Source organism: Anser anser (assembly GCF_964211835.1).
Source record: "Anser anser genome assembly, chromosome: 12".
NCBI classification, from domain to species: domain Eukaryota; kingdom Metazoa; phylum Chordata; class Aves; order Anseriformes; family Anatidae; genus Anser; species Anser anser.
This window is the reverse complement of record NC_139733.1, coordinates 12317024-12334324: the sequence shown is the minus strand read 5'-3', so window position 1 is coordinate 12334324 and position 17301 is coordinate 12317024. Positions and strand designations below refer to the sequence as shown.

Here is a 17301-nt window from a genome sequence, read left to right as displayed (position 1 = left end):
AAACCCTTACAGTTCCTTTGTACCTTCCAGCAATAAATCAGATTATCTGAAACAGACTTGCTATAGGGCTGATCCTGGGAGATGGGCAGGTCTGAGCAAGGAGAGTTCTTTTTCTGATATTAATCGGAAGGAGATCACATAATCTGGTAAACATTTTCAAGAAAGTTGGGGCTGAAGTTCTGCCATTAGAAGTGATGCAGACACTTCAGTTGTGAAATTACAGTGAGCTTAAATGGGACTTGGACTTTTAAATTCCTTGGATGCCTTTGAAAACCTGGAAGTCCTGAATCTCTAGGTAACTAGCGACTAGTAGAATACTGAAAACTTCAGGGAAGGTATCCTGGCTGCTGGTATTTATGGTGGTGTATGAGATGCCTCCAAATGCTGTATGCCTAATTGTCACAGGGAAATATTTATTAAGAAATATGTACCTGTATACGCTCTCAAAAAATATAGACAAAAGTTCTATAAAAATAATTGGATGTTCTCCCACTTAAATGCTCTTCTACAAGTTTCTGTATTTTATCTGGCCAGAATGGATGGAAATCGTTGAAGAAATAATATATAAGTCAAAGCAAGAAGTAAATGTTTCCTGAAAATGTGAGAGACCTTTTCAGGACAGCTCTCTGGCAACATTTCCCAGTTTGACCACCAATAACTATTATCTGAATGTGCTTTTTCAGCCAGTTGGGGGTCTAACTTGCATTGATTTAGTCAGTTAATTTAATCACAATTTGTTTCTAATGATATCATGTGGGATCGTATCAGTAACTTCACTCAAGACAAAGTATCTAATTAATCCTCTAATATCACTAAAAAAAAATAATGAAGAAAATGAGATTGGACTGACATAATTTGCTCCTGATAAATAGGTGCTATAGCTGCTTTTATCACCTTATTGCACTCTGAATTCTTATAATTCAATTTCTTCCGGCATCTTTCCAGGTATCAGAATTAGGCAAGCTGGTTTATAATTCCCCAGAATCCTCCTTTCATTGGCTTATTCTTTTTATATATTTTCCCTGTATCACGATTAGCGTTATTATTTGCTCTTCCTGAGTACCGGGAGGTCTTTTGTGCGGTTCAAAATCTCAATCTTAAATGCCAGCACAGCCTTCACAATTAAACACCCAGATTATAACATGATTATCATCTGGGTGTTGATTTCTGCCTGGCTGTGGCTGTCAGCCAAATGTCATCATGCACACAATTAGCAGATTTGCTTCCCGGCTCACCGATAACAAAGGAAGCACAAATAATTCATAGGCAGAGGCACCGGTTCTTTGATGCGACTGAACTCTGATCCGCTCAGCACCTGAAGGGAGGCAGGCTGAAGACCGGGCAGCCTCATTAAAGCGGAAAATAATGAAAAAAGGCAAGGAGGATGAGGAGGAGGCAGGAGTGCCCCATGCTGGGCACTGTGACCTCTCCTGGGCCGGGTCCTGCAGCTCCCACCCTCCTGCCATGGCGCGGGAACGAGCAGATTCCTGGGCACAGAGGGAGAGGCAAGGAAAATCTATGTCCCAGACCAAACCACAGACAAAATAATCTCTCTAATTACAAGGTAGCCTTTTTTTTTTTTTTTTCAGAGGTTAAGGGAAATTCCTGATGAGACGCTTCCATCTGGTTTACAGTCCCCTTGCAATGGGGCAGTTCAAAGAGGCTGCAGTGTAACTGAGAATCGAGGACAGCGTTTATTTATAGTCTGATGGCCTCATAAAAGCTGTAGAGCGGAGCTCACAGCAGCGTACTTATTTATGTTTTAAACTGCTCATGCAGCACCCTACTGCCTTGCAAAACGCATGCTGTAGCTCCTGCATAAAATTATATATGGCTCTTTACAAGGTTCATGACATAAAGGTAAAAAAAAAAAAAAAAAAAAAAAGGCAAAATTAGACTAACATGAAAATAAAAGTGGCAGCCAGAAGTGGAGGAAAATTAACAGCGTGGCTCTGAAGTAAAGTACCATTAAATGAAGATTTTCACCTGAATCCAGTTTTCAAAATAGAAGAAAGAAATATCCAAAAACTCTGAAGAAGGCAATAACTCTGTTTTTAGCTCCTGGTGACATTACAAAGGATCTGAGCCTTGCACTGGGGTTTTTATAATGACAACCCAGCCTCTGGCACAATCTCAGTATAGTGTCTCACTGCAAATTATATTTGTATCACATTTATCCTTTCTTTTAATATCACTGTACCATCTCTTTGCTCTGTAACCCAGAGGGGAAAGCAAAGCAGCACCGTTTCATTATTACCCTTTAATAGTCTTTCCAGTGATATATGGGAGAATATTAATATCTTTCCAGTGACCTCACCTAAACACTGCTAAAAGCCAGGAAGGGAGTGACAAGTTTGCAGCTAATGCAGGGGGATGAAATTCTGGTTAATGAAAGGATTTCACCCCTGGGTTTTAATCCTGGTTTCTTTTTAACCTTTTAGCTCCAGTTTCCCCAGCTGTAGGATGGAGAAATGAGACTCCCGCGTAGGGTGGAGGCTCCTTGCAGCGCTCAGCCCAGGGAGGAGGTGGTGGGCATGGGTCAGCCCCAGGAGAGGGGAGGCACACCGCCAACAACCCCACGCGGGCTGCACGGGGAGGATGCTCAGGCATCCTCCAGCAGCTTCATGGGTGGTAGAGGAGAGCACCCCGCACCAGGTGCAATGTCCACAGTCACCTGGATGATGGATGTAGGTTTTTCTGCCTTACATAAGCTGTGCCTGAAGTAGTACACAAATGGTGCGAGCTACTCTGTGCTTTAAGACTCCTTTTGCTGATGCCTTACTGGAGGAAGTGAGGAGAAAAAGGCTGTAAGCATGTTGTGCCAGATATCCGAATTGCTGTTAAATGAGCACACAGAAGTTGTAAATCTGCTAAACCGCGTAATCAAAGACAGTGTTGCTCTTAAGAAAGCTAAATTAATGGTGAAAGAAAATTTAAAGTTGACCAGCAAAGGAAGTGAAATTATAACTCAGTTCTACATGCTGCTTCTTCCTGATATGTATAAAAGTCTGGAAAAGATGGTGATGATTAATCATCTTCCTTGTTCCTCACATTAGAAATGCACATTTTGTCCATTACAGAGAAGCTGGAGGATGTGTGAAGTTATGGCATCACAAAAGAGAAAGGAGAGAACTTGATCAGTTTGGAGGAAAAAGCTTGGTTAGTTCAGATTGCTAAATGTGACTGGAGTCTTGTCTGTAGTTAACTCTTCCATTGAGTTATAGAATTAACAGCCTGGTTAAAACACTACAGCTCATCAGCTTGAGATATGTGTGCTCATGACATATGATATTTGAGATATGGTGTAGTTCCTTTATCAAAATACAGTGAAAATCAAACGCTGCAAAATAATAAAACAGGAAGAGGGGGAAAACAACAATTTGGTCATCTGATTACCACAAAGGATTAAAAATAGAACAGTTTCTGTTTTAAAAAAAGGCTTCTATTGACTGTTTAAAGAAAAATAAATCTACATTTTGGAGATACCGTCACTCTATTTTTGTACTAAACTTATTGTCTTTGATTGATTTTAAAAAGTACCGTAAGAAAAGCTCAGAGCTTGGCCCATATTCAAACTATAAAGTTAGTATTTTGTCTTCCAAAACCATTTTTAAAGTCTGGTAATAACCCAGATTCATTTCTCAGATGTGTTGCTTCTAGTTCCAGATCTGGACTATGGAAAGAAAAGATAAAATCAAGGAAATGCAAGTCATCAAGCATGCCTGGCTTTTAATTTAACATTCAAAGTGATGAATCTATTTAATTTGATAAAAACAGAATGGTCACTACTTCCAAAAACAACTGAACGTCTAAAAGACTAGGTCTGAGATTGATAATATAGCTGCAGATTTCCTTTTCACCTGGGAAATAACTATAATATTTTAAAAAATTCAGCCTACCTAGGTCTGTAGAAAAAAATGGGACTGCTTGATAGGTAGATTTCAAAGAATTTCATATAATTATTTTTTTATGTTGATGCATATATCTTTAATAAAACTAAGACTAATCTTTGTGCTTTCAGGATTTGAGAAAGCCAGTGCAACCAGTCGTATGCGATCCTGATCCTGCAAACATTTAAGCTGGTGAGGAATGTTATTCGTTTGAGTGGTCCCATTAAGCGATTCATACCATGTTACAACTGTGTTTCAAACATGGTTATACCATGGCTTCAGGACATGTCTGTGGGGCAGTGATTCATGACATGATTCCTTAATGCATTTCTGCCACAGAACTGTCCCATTACCACATTAGAGACAAAAACTGCTAAGGACTGCTATCCCTGACGTGATGGGTAAGCATTATTCTCCCATTGACAGCTTTACCACTGTATTCTGCAGCCAGCTGATCTGAAAGCTCATGAGGTTCACTAAAGGGCCCCAAATCCCCGACAGAAATAGGACTGTGAACTTCCTTCTGTTTTCCCCAGTAAATAAAAATAGAGGGTTTATGTAAATAATTACAATTCAATTAAAATCCCATTTACAGTAAGTGAAACACAAACTCAGTGAACGCGCAGCACTTCAGCATCCCACTGAAAGGCAGGAGAACAGCTGGAAAGCTGGTCCCTGTTTTACTGATCCTTTATTTATATCAAAGCAAGCCGGTAGCAACTCTGTAGAAACCAGTGACCTACACCTCGAGGTGAAAGAGTAACGAACCTGGCCATTTATTTAGACCGAATAGCTTCCTGCCCATTATTCTCCCATATTTCAGGTGTGGGAGCTCTCTGCCCACAACACCTTCTTGACCAAGATTCTTTCTTGCCTTTAAGCCTGGGAAGAAAGCTACCAGTAAAGCAGGGAGTGACGAGGCAGCTTTGCAAGGATGTAAGCTCAGGGCATTTGAATCAAAACCATTTTGCCCCCATAAAATGCCACTGAACTGGGTTGCACTAAAGTGATTTTATTTCCCACCCACTTTGCAGCAGCGTAGATTACTGTAAAAAGTATGAGAAAAGTCTAAAGTTCTGGCTTCTTAGTCTTGTAAAAGCCTTTCTTAAAGTCTCAGTTCAGGCAAAACTCCTGATTTGAGAAGAGCTAAACAGAAAAGACACTGCTCCATTCTCCTGTTGAACCTGAAGGGGGATGTTGAAAATGTATGGTACTTTCAGCATCTAACCAGTGGGCCAATTTCTGTCAGGTGCATGTGAGAATACATGAAAACTTGAATATCCGAGAGAGTAAGGGGCGGGGGCGGGGGGGTGGGGAGAAGGGGTTGGAATACTGAATATTAAAGATAATTTGGAGTACTGATTTTTATTTTTTGTCTTGGAGACCTTGAGCATGAATTCTTACCATAATGTAACATGCTTTTTGTGTATTACTGATTTATGTCAAACACTACGGAACAATTTATCTTTAAATATGAACAGCAATATTCCTTTGCCCAAGAATTTGTTGAATAACAGTGTTATTCTTCTAACTCCAGAAACATTCCCAATGAAGGTCCTGGATTCCAAGGAGATTTAAAAAGGGAGAGTTTTGAGAGCAAACATGGATCATAAAACTGAGGAGAAAAGAAAGCAGCACCATGGCTTGACTTTGTTGGAACAAGTAAAGAGAATGAAGGAATCAACAGAGATAGTTGATGTTGTGCTAGTTGCAGAAGGTGAGAAATTCCCCTGCCATAAGGTGGTGCTGGCTGCCTTCAGTCCTTACTTCAAAGCCATGTTTACCTGTGGCTTGGCTGAGTGCACCCAAAGAGAAGTGGTGCTGTATGACATCTCGGCAGAGAGCGTGTCCGTAATACTCCACTACATGTACAGCGCGGATTTGCACCTCACTAACCAGAACGTGCAGACTGTTGCCCTGGCTGCGTATTTCATGCAGATGGAAGAGGTTTGCAGTGTGTGTCAGAAGTACATGATGGACCATATGGATGCTTCCAACTGCGTGGGCATTTACTACTTTGCAAATCACATTGGGGCGGAAGATTTATGTGATCAAGCGAAGAAATACCTGTATCAGCACTTTGCTGAGGTGAGCTTACAGGAAGAAATATTAGAGATTGAAGTCCAGCAGCTGTTGTCTCTCATAAAATCAGATGACCTGAATGTTTCCAGGGAGGAGAGCATTCTGGACCTTGTCATTAGATGGGTAAACCACAGCAGAAAGTCACGGGTAGAGTACCTTATTGAGCTCCTGAAGCAAGTGAGACTGGTGCTTGTCAGCCCATCCTTTCTCATGGAAGCCCGCAAAAGGAACACCATGATCCTGTGCAATTCAGAATGCAATGATATGTTTGAGGAAGCGTTGAAAACCATCAAGCTAGTCAGCCACCCTTCTCTCAGCCTGCGATACGGCATGGAGACGACTGATCTCTTACTCTGCATCGGCAACAATTCCCTTGGCATTAGGTCAAGGCATGGGAGCTACGCAGATGCCAGTTTTTGTTATGCTCCTGCAACAAAAAAGACTTACTTCATTTCCTCTCCAAAGTACGGAGAGGGCTTAGGAAGTGTTTGCACTGGTGTTGTCACTGAGAATAATGATATTATTGTGGCAGGAGAGGCCAGCGCTGCCAAAATGTCTAGACAAAAAACCAGGAACATCGAAATTTATAGGTGTGTACCCTCTGTCAAAAAATTTCCCTAAGATTTAAAAATTTTAAATCAAGTTGATGTTTCTGGGATCAAGGAAAGACCATTAGACAAAATGTTCATTAGCTGAAAGTTTTCCCGGAGATTTTGCCTACTTTAAGCAGTTTGTCACAATTGATCTTCATGGTACAAGGAATTATATATATACAACCGAGTCTTCGTGCTTTTTCTCCTGGAAGGAGGAGGGTTTACTCTAATGGCATCTCTGTGTAAATAAGCTTGATTAGATTCTTCTTCAATGTACATGGATTTTATATACTCCCAACTTAGATCTCAACATTTTCCTACGATTTTCTTTTCATGGTCTTTAGTGGGGGTAAATGAGTCAAGCAAAAGTCCTGAGGAGTCCAGTAAGCCAGAGATAATACTCTTCCCTAAAAATGCCGTATTGATGAAAGCTCAGAGATGAAAAGATAATGATCAGTAATTTAAAGTTCTATTTTACTCATGTCTTTTTCAGGTGAGCCCATTTTAAAGAAAACCAGAGCTTTTCTGGATTAAAGACAAAATTAAAAAACAAACATTTTCAAACATAGCTATCTAAATTTAAGGAAATAAATCCCTACCAAGACAGAAGAAGTTGCCTTATTTTCAGCAGTGTTGAACTCTCACTCTTCCTGTGAACTTCAGTAGAAATGGTGATTGAACAGCACATGCAGAAATAAGGGACTCCTTACCTTAATTAGGGTCAAATATCTTTCAAAATATGCGTAAAATTAGGATCCCTAATACTAAAGATGCTTGATCTTGCAAATATTGGGCTCAGTTCTACAACATGTCTGTGAAGGAGAAAGCAACTCTTGTCATCATATCACTGAATAAACATTGGGGGTTGAAGGGGATAACATTTGAAACAAGCTGATGGGACATCGATGAGCCAGGGCATTTACAGCTTTGGATTTCCCTACAGATACCACCAGCGAGGAAACCAGTTTTGGCACAGCCTGTGCACCGCTCAGCTCCGTGAACTCTATGCATTGGGTACTGTCCATAATGATCTCTATGTAATCGGAGGGCAAATGAAAATGAAAAATCAATACCAAGTCACCAACTGTGTGGAGAAGTATTCCATGGAGCAAGGTACCTGGAGAAGCACAGCACCTCTGCCAGTACCACTAGCCTGCCATGTGGTGGTGACAATGAAGAATAAGCTGTACGTGCTGGGTGGCTGGACACCACAGGTTAAGAAAAGTGCCAGTTATGTTGCTTTCTTCATGTATTAACAAGCAGAACTATGTTTCCTTTATACGATGTGTAATTTTATGGTGCTTCTTGCATGGGAGAAGAAAAAAATTGCTTGCATTCTTTCCATATCTTTTGTAGGAAAACCAAACAGGTTAAAGGGGAACAATAGCCATATTGAGCCATCCTCACCGTAAATAACCACTTCAGGAAGGGCAGTTCTTTCATGGCGGTGTGCACAGTGAGCAAGTTTAAAATATATCTTCTGTGTCAACATGAGTTCTAGTTTAAATAGCTAATGGGCTAAAAACACCTTGTTTTTGTGAAAACTTAAAATAAGTAGGATGATATTTATTTGGCATATTTTGTCATCACAGGCTTTGAAAAATAGATTAATTTCAGCCTTTCTTCTCCTTATATACTGTCCTCTAAATTTCAAAAGTATCAGTAAATAATGGTGTTTAAATAACAGAGACTCTTAACTGAGTCCCATCTTCAAAAAACATGTACACGGGTAAATTTTGGAGCCAGATTTATATCTGAAATTTAAAGTTCACCTCAATCTCTCAGGAAACTTTCTTGATTAATGCTCATTCATTTAATTTTTATTGCATTTTAAATGAAAAGGTGAAGCATTCTCTGGAAAAGAGATTCCTGTAATCAGTCCATTTTTTAGTTTCAGTTGCGTTGCTTGGCCATGTGAAGTTTTAATGGAAATTTTCAACAAGACCACAACTACCATTTTCAGTAGTACAGTGAATATACAGAATTATGCCATGAGGCAGATGGATGTCAGAAACAGTGCTCACTCTCTCTACTTGCTCCCAGTGTGAAAAGATCTTTTTTAAGACTGTAGCTTATTCTTATTTACTGCCCAGTGCAGTTTAATTTTGGGTATTCAAGAAGGAGCCCCACATTTACTTGACAATGATGTAGAACACCTGTAATCATTACTGCCAGCTACAATATTTTCAGTCTGTTTTCACATCTCGTTAGTTTGTGATCCCTTGGAATACTTTGCTGGTTGAAGTACTTGAGCAAGATGTATTCAGCAAACAGAATTTCCACCTCTTTGGATAATATGAGTGCAGAAGTCCCCAAAGAAGGCAACAGAAAGATCAGAGAGCATTTGTGATGCTAAAACAGCTGAGCAAGGATACCTGGCTATTTAAAGAAATGAATGGTGAGAACACACTTGCTGTAGAAAAAATCTGTCCATAGAAAACAAACTAAAAAATTACAACTGTAAGATATAACAAAATAAATGTAGAAGCCAAACAACCAGCTTTGTCCTTCTTCAGTGCTGGAGAGGGTGCTCATCCCTATGGTATCCATCGTCCCCTTGCTCTCACCTGCCAGGCGGGTGGTGGTGGATGTGACTGCCCCAGCTGCGCTGCGGGCAAGGAGCCGCCTTTGTGCTCGGGCAGCACTGAATGTTCTGTCGGTCCCTAACGAACACTAACCGCACAGCACTGACAGAGTGCTGTAAGTGCCTGTGTCCGTTACGGGACACAGATAAATACATGTTCCCTTCCCACTCAGGCTTTGCAAGGGGAACAATGCAAGACAAAGTCAAGCCAGGACATGAAGGGAAAGCTTGGGAAGGCGAGAGCTTGATTCGCTGCAGCATCGCTCCATTTCAGCACGGGTCTGTCCTCACTGAAATGCAAGGGGATCAAGCTGGGGTAGCTGGGGGGCCCTTAAATTGGAAGCAAGCACTGGTGGAAGTCTGAGAGGAAGGATTCTGTCCCATGCGACAGAGAGAAGGGGCACTGGATGTTGTTTTCTGTGCATGAAGAGCACAGCATGTGCTCTGAAGTGGCTCATGTGCACACCACCACAAAAAAAAAAAAAGAGATAGGATGTGAATTTAGTGCATGTCAGATGGTGTCTGCTCTTAAGTGTATGCTTATTCTGTATTGCAAATATGCAGTTACCCCCTCTCTCAGTGAATAAATCAGTATTTCACACCTATCATGGAGAAAAAGCATTCTCCCGGGCACTTGAATGCAGTAACCAAGGGGTTATATATCTGTCTAAATTTAATTTGTTTTCTAATATTTTGTCCATTATATCAGTGCTGGAAAGGTCTTTTTGGAAAGTAAAATAGCAAGCAAAGCAAGAACACGTATACCAACTTTATAAGTAAGGAAAGTATCTCTCTTCTTCTCCTTCTCTCCAAGTGAAACCTTTCATCTTGAAATATTTCAGAATCCTCTCCACACAGCCTGCAGCTTACATCCAAAGTGCAGTACCCATAAAACATAATCTGAGCTTCCTGTGTTATACTGGAGGGGGAGAGAAGGGAGAAGAAGATTAGGAAGAACAAGATGAGTAGGAGTGAGTATAAAAAGAATATTGTGGCAGCAAAAGTATAGCAGGGTGTTAGGAGCTTGTCATTAAAAGTATTGAAGGAGAAGTTACCACAGTCAAACAACTTTACTCTGGCTAGGCTGACTAAATAAATGTACATATGACTTGAGGCTAAGCTATGTATATAAATAGGCCTGAGCATGGCCAGCTAAGTACCTCACTGGGACTCATGGTATAGTCTGAATAACAGTGGAAGATGAAATTCAACCTTTAGCAGGGAGGAAAAATATCTTATAGCAAGGTTTTCCTTTCTATTATCATTAGGACTTCACAGCAACGTTGTAAAAGAGTTTCATTCTGCCAGAAATGGACCCATGAATGTACCGTTATTACACAAATCCTCATCTTTACTGCTACAGAATATAAATGCACTCTTATTCATTTGCCTTCTACAACGCACTCCCAGCCGCAAGTCATGGACGCCGTTAAGCCGTAGTGTGTGTGCATCACTTCGCAGCTATAATTGATGTGTTTATGTTATTTATCTGCTCAGCTGTCTGCTGTGATTAATTGCATGCAGGCATGTGCGGAGGGCTCCAAATGTTGTATTATTATATGGCTGTCATATTTCATACAGATGGATCTGCCTGACGATGAGCCGGATCGATTAAGTAACAGAACGTTTCAGTACGACCCAGGCCAAGACAAATGGACAGAGCGTGCACCAATGAAGTACTCCAAATACCGCTTCAGCGCTGCCGTGGTCAACAGCGAGATTTATGTCCTGGGTAAGAGGAAACAGATTTTTAACAGATAGCACCATGACTTTGTCTTTTTTCCAGCAATTTGCTTCTGTGAAGTGAAATATCTCACCCTTTGCTAGGTACTGTAGGACAACGTATGTTGGACTGAATGGATAGTATTTTTCAGGGTCTATTTTTTCCCCACATAATTTCTTCCTTCCTTAATTCGTGTAGATTAAATTAAGTGAATGTTTAGTGCTCTGGATTAACATAACAAAGATACTTTGCTTTTTAAACTGCTTTTCTTTGGACTACTGGTGTGCGCTATAAATAATAATGAGTTTTAAAAGATGGGTAGAGAAACCTTGTTAGCATCATTTCACAGGTGACCAGTGGGATGCTAAGTAACATGCCCAGTGCCATGAAGGAAAGGCAAAGGGAGAAAGAGAATGTGGATGTCCCGGACAAAACCAACATTATTTGTGGATTCTGATGAAATTCAGTAAATCATGCTCTTCCACCCAACACAATGCAGTGCATTTTTTGGAAAGCCTGTATCTCTCACTTTGTCATTTTTTAAACTAAACTTTTCATTTTTTGCTTTCAAAACAGTAGTTTGACCAAAAGTTTTAAGAGCTGTGTGGAAGAGTTCAGTAATCTCCTCCCCCCGAATCTGTTGTCCCGAAACAATCCCTGTCCGTATCCCTAGTTCTGCAGTTCATGCATGGGACACTCAGTGAAGGGACAACTCAGAAGCGTGCTCCATAACAGTGCTTGGATTCCCACAAGCATCACCCACTTTTGATATAAAACTTGTTCCTTAAGTAGAGCACCATCTCCATGGGCTTCCTGTATTCTGCTCCCGTCTGCTGAGGGCAGAGGAAGGAGGAGAAGGGAGGCAAGCTGGAAACAGGGAAATGCAAGATGTCACCTTGCAAGGACCAAGCCTTGCTTCCAAGAAGAAGTAAAAAAAAAAAAAAAAAGTAAGAAAAATCAAAAAAGTAATATAACTTTAGCTGGGTACATAAAGTAATGCTGCATGTAGATATGACTTATTTCAAGCAACTCTTGGCACATATTTTCAAACTAAGTTTGTCAGCTCTTTCAGGCAGGATCTCTGTCTTCCTGTACAATTTGTACAGGTCTCAGCACATTCAGGATTAGGTGGGACTTTAGAGCATAAATGAAAAATCACTGCACAAAGTGTTAATCCTCTCTAATGTCTCTGATGTATGAATCCAATTTCTACCATAAATATGAAGCAAAAATCATAGATGGAACATTAGCTTTGAATGACACACAGTGACAGCCTCCTTGGTATACGAGCGTAATGCTAGCTCTCATCCATGTAGGTGTAAATCTGTAGTAAGTATTCTGCTGATTTCAATTGTGTTGTGTCAGACTCATTTTTTCCCGACCCAGATCAGATTGTGATGCTTAGCCTTTGAAGTGTTAATTTTTGGAAAGTCCTGTTGGCACAGAACATAGAGTACACAGTCACTGTCCAAAAACCCTTCCCAGCCTAATTGCCAGCTCCAGCGTGTAAAACCCTAATGACTTAAATGGAATTATTCTAGAGCCACACTGATGGAAGGAAAATGAGAAATAGATTAGAGTTTTTTGTCTGAGTAATAGCATTGTTCAGGAATCTGTATCACGTGTCTTAATCAGCAACCCTGCAATATAATTGTCTGTTTGTTGTGTAATGTTCCTAGAGAATCTTATGCTATTTATATCATGTACGTAAACCTTAAAAGTAAATGAACAGCATCTCCTAAGGCTCAAAATCCTTTCTCCTATTCATCCCATTTGACTGGTCTTAGCTCTTTCTCTCCATATTTTCCCAGGAACATAACTATATTCATTGGGAAGCCCAAGAAAGAGCAGTATTGTGTTCTTAATGACAGAGGCAATTGAGATACTTTTGGAAGAAAACCAAATGGGAGGGCTCTATTTAAGGTCATGCATTTTAATCTCTTGCTTAAAAAAATATCCTTTGCTGCTAAGACTCTGAAAACTCATTGCAGCCAATGTATAAATTAGGAAGATTTATCCAAATTAATCCATTTGAATTCCATGTTCATTAGCTTATAATAAAATGTACTCAGTAGAACTACTGTCTCTGAAATACAGGTCACTGGTAAAAAAATATTGTATCACCATGACAGCTTTAACCATGTGTTGCTTTTATGTTATGTAATTCCTGCTTTATAAATAAGAAATATAGAAGGACTTAAATGAGAAATCCTATTAGCGAAGATTTAGGAATCAAAGAATTTTTGTTTATCTTCTTTAGTCTGGCACCCCATCTCCTTAAAACATTTTTCTTTCTTTGAGTTCTTGCCGAGAGCTTCTTTTAAATGTTTTAAGCAATTAAATGAGGTTCAATTAAATACTATAGGTCTTAATCACAAAATACTGATTTGAATATGTACTTTGGGGTCTCCCTGGAAAGGAAAGCTTGTGTAGGAGTGACTGGGAGGAGATGTTTTAGCTTTCATGCTTGAGTATTAACCATGCACTTGAATAACACCTTCTTCTAAAATAAACATGTCTATTTATAAATATGCTTTGGACTTCTGACAAGCAGCAGATTACGGGCCTGATTCTGCTCTGTTATACCTGTGCCACAATTTCTGAAGTGCCTGTAGGCAGGGAGGAAAGAAAAAAGCAAAATTTGGTCTGATGTATGAGACAAGAAATGCTCCCTACTCACTTAAGAATTATCAAAGGAAATGAGAACAAGGCATTAAAGGAGCTGAAACCGAAGTGTTGACCATGTTTAGGAAGACAATTGTCTGTTTTTTTTTCAGCCCTGCTTCTAATCCATCTTCTTTCCTTGTGTCTTCTACAAACTGCATTACATCATCTGCTTTGCTCTGCGTTAGTAAAGAATGACAGTGCTTCTCATCTTTGGAAGTGCCTGCCAGGGCTAGCTTTATTGCTCCCTTACTTCTCCACGAAACCAGCTAAGCAGCCCTGCTTTTCAGAGTGAGAGAGCAGCATAAGTGCTAAGACTCCCAGCTTGAGTGCTGTTAAAGAGTAATGAAGGGAAATGTTACATAAGAGATTAGCGCTATTAAATCCATTGTGCTTTTCAGAGATCAATTTAATAGTGAGTTATTTTACAGGAGGCAAAGGAGAGCGTGAGCTTAGATTTGATTTGCTTGTTGGAGAATTACTGCTTTTTTCACCCATTTCCCATGTTCCTTTGATAAAAATTCGCAGAGATGCTAGTAAGAATAAATATTACTCAATATTGTCATCTGAGGACTTAATTATATGGCAAAGAACTCCAGTGTCAGTGCCCTGAGGTCTTCATCACCCTGACCAGCCTCACCTGGGGCCTCCATCTCACTCTCTCTGCCCATAGGTCCACGAGCATCATTTAAGCCCAGAGTTGGGGTTTTAGCCCCTTCTCATCATCTCCTTGCCTGATGACTGCTGGGCTGTTGGTGGGACCCTCTGCAACTGCCTGCTTCTGGGGTCGTGGAGCTGTTCCCTCGTGGAGCTGTTCCCTGCTGGTGAGCTTATTGTCTGGGACACCCTCCCCTTGGGAATAGCCCTGCTCTTGTTGCTCTGATAAGCTGATGTGGTTGAGGAATTGTAGGTTGTGTCTAATTTAAGCCCCCCCCAAGTAGGGGAGCCAAATTAAATAGTGTGAACTCCAACATTCAGAGGTCCCCAGCTCCCTCTCAATGAATGTATATAAGCTCTTTTCAGTCCTACCTAGACCACCAACCCCCGTGCAGGTGCCACTTAAGTAAGCTGTCCTGCCTGTGCACCGAACAATCTAGGTTTGGATCTGGGCAGCTATTCTGGGAAAGAAAACTTGTCTAGGTTGGAGTCAGGCAAATTCAGCTGCATAGGAGCTCAGTGGGGGTCCCTGCTCTTACGTGTGCCAATTCTAGTGCCGTGGGTAAAATCACTGGGTACTGTAGGCAGGAGTGTTCCCTCTTTCTGGGAACTTAACCATGTGTCAGTCTTGCTCTTTTAGATATATGTAGATGTATATAAGGTATTTATTTCCTTTGCATCCACAGAGCTAATTATTGCTAGTGACTCTGCACTATCTCACAGCCCTTACAGCCATTCCCCCTCATGCACTGGGAGGGTTTCTGTTATTAGAAGTGATGTGATTCAAATTGCATGCAGCCATCTCAGATGAGAATGGGACAAGAGGGAGGCAGCTGACCTTAAGCGAGGCAAAATGCTTTGCCTTCAGCCAGCTACGAACAGTGTGTGGGTACAGCAAGGCACAAAACTGCACCTCATTGAAATTCTAGGGATGTGCTAATCACATCACCTACCCCTGCTTTGCCTTCTTCGTCAAAGGCTTGTCTTTTCTGTCATGATTTCTTAATAAAGATCATGTATTTGATTTGTATATTTATTTTACTAATGGTGCTTCATGTTAAATTTAAAGTCCATTATAACCACTGTTTACAGAGTGCCCTTGAAAGTATGTTTGATTGCAGAATCATCCAAGCGTGATATGGAAAGCTCTCAAGCATTAATGGGTTTGGGAACACAAAGGTGGCTTCACTGGCTTTTTTTAGTCCTTCAGTGGCATCTGAAATATCTCCTAGGGAAAGTGAATAATGTAAAAAGCCTAACATGTTGAAAGGGTGTATTTGTAAGGAGTGGGTGGGGGAGGACTGAGTTCTGGGATTAAATCCTCTTGTGTGATGAATGTGAAAATGACAGAAATGTTCAAATCTCCCAGTGAGAAATCCATCTCTCCCTGCACAAAGGACGTGTAATTGGGCTTTATGCAGGGAACTAAGCCAGGTGGTGTTGAATTCACCTGCTCTGTGGTGAGAGGTGAGTACGGGTTACTGACCCACCCTCCCCGGCATCCATCCCAGTCCGCAGGCATGGAAGTAGCACTTGCTGCCCTTTGGTACACCCGTTGGGACTTCTGGGAGGCTGTGACCACAGCATGGGCTGGATTAAGGTACAATCACATGTACAGAATTCCAAACACACAGAAATGGCCCCCACTGTCCCCACGCTGCTGCCAGGCCTCTTGTCACAAAACCTCCCCCAAGCGACTTACAGCCCTCTGCCCCTACTGCTGCTTGCCCTCACCCTCTTTAAGGGTACCTCCACCTCATGTAGAGGCCCCTGTAGGAACCAAACATAAACTCATTTGTTCAGTTCAGCCTTCCTGGTCTTAACTGCAATTCCATATGTCTCCACTTGCGCTCCTAATAGTTTCATAAATCTGAATGAAGAAGGCAGCAGGATGGGACGATCTGGGGCTGAGTGACTGAGCATAAGGCAGCGCGAATTGCCTGACGCAACAAATTTATTTTTTTCTGCCCATTTGAAGTCTTGCATGGAATACACATTGTAGGTGATGGATAGCCTGGTTAACATGAGATGCCTCCACTTGTTCGCAGATGTGGTTTGATTTCACTTTGAGGAATTTTCTTGCTGATTTGTGCGTTCAGTTATTTGGGAAGAGGCCTGAGACATCAGTGTCTGCAGAGGAAAGACTGCTGTCTCACAGGAGTATTGCTGAACTACCACATCTGGGAAAGGCAAAGCAGTGCTGGTGGAATCTAATATCCTCACATTCCTTTGTTAGCAATATTTCAGAATTAACGTTGCTTCAAGAGAAGGTTGTAATTCTTCTGAGTTTGGTTTCTTGTTGTGTTGTTTTTTTTTAAGCTTGAAAATTAAACTTTATTTTTCTCTGATTTTCCTTCTCATTTTCTATTTGCTGAGAACTTAGCTTTGTCCTTGCTGTAAATTGAACGTGAAATTGGATCTAACTGAAATGGCTAAGGATGTAAATTGGAGATATCTTGTACCTTCAGGACTGTGTCGGGTTATGAGAGGATTAAAGGAGGTCAAATTTAAGTTGCCTAAATGGCCTAATGAAGGTTTTTTAAATGCTTAAAAATGTGGTACCTCTTAAAATTTTGAAAAGATGCTCTAATAGGCCACTAAATATTACCTTTCTAATAACTATACAGGGAAAATGCTTGGAGGCTGATGACCCGAGTTGGCAGCTGAATGTCTTCATTAACTGGTGGTGGTCGTGACTTTTTGTGAAAGTCACTGACTGTGCTATACCTCATTATTTCTGTTATTTCTAAAGTTACCATGCCCCACAGTTACTGAATTTGGTAGTGAAAATAACAATGCACTAAGAAATAAGCAAACAGCAATTATGTTTCTAGAAATGTTCTAGGGCACTTGGGGCACTGGCCCCCAAGAAATGTTGAGGCAATCAAAAATGCTATTCAGTTATTTGAGCCTGATATGCCACATGCATGACCTAACCGGTATCAGACATTCCTCTGAACAAGATTCTCTTTCATTCCTCAGATGAAGACTTTTCCTGTAGGTTGAGTGTCCATTCTTCAGTGTAGTACCAGTACCACCTGTGCAATTTTAAAACTAGCTTGGAAACCAGCAGCAGTCTTTGGCATCATGAAACTGCCTCTTGAACAG

General features: G+C 40.8%; 2 protein-coding genes across 10 annotated transcripts in view; one reads left to right on the top strand and one right to left on the bottom strand.

Moving 5' to 3' along the window:
- The window catches only part of KBTBD12 (kelch repeat and BTB domain containing 12), a 53750-nt gene that overhangs the window by 17858 nt on the left and 18591 nt on the right, over positions 1 to 17301 (top strand). For 7 of the 9 annotated variants that reach the window (XM_083795360.1, XM_083795361.1, XM_083795356.1 and 4 more), the window contains 4 exons: positions 4022 to 4082; positions 5428 to 6562; positions 7509 to 7779; positions 10731 to 10881. In XM_083795360.1, the coding sequence (XP_083651486.1) occupies positions 5493 to 6562; positions 7509 to 7779; positions 10731 to 10881 (1492 nt within the window). In that variant the 5' untranslated portion in view covers positions 4022 to 4082; positions 5428 to 5492. Of the gene's footprint in view, positions 1 to 3080; positions 3160 to 4021; positions 4083 to 5427; positions 6563 to 7508; positions 7780 to 10730; positions 10882 to 14209; positions 14361 to 17301 lie in introns of all 9 variants that reach the window. The other 2 variants (XR_014571367.1, XM_083795359.1) reach the window with 2 other exon arrangements.
- The window catches only part of MGLL (monoglyceride lipase), a 100789-nt gene that overhangs the window by 81563 nt on the left and 1925 nt on the right, over positions 1 to 17301 (bottom strand). The window lies entirely within an intron of this gene.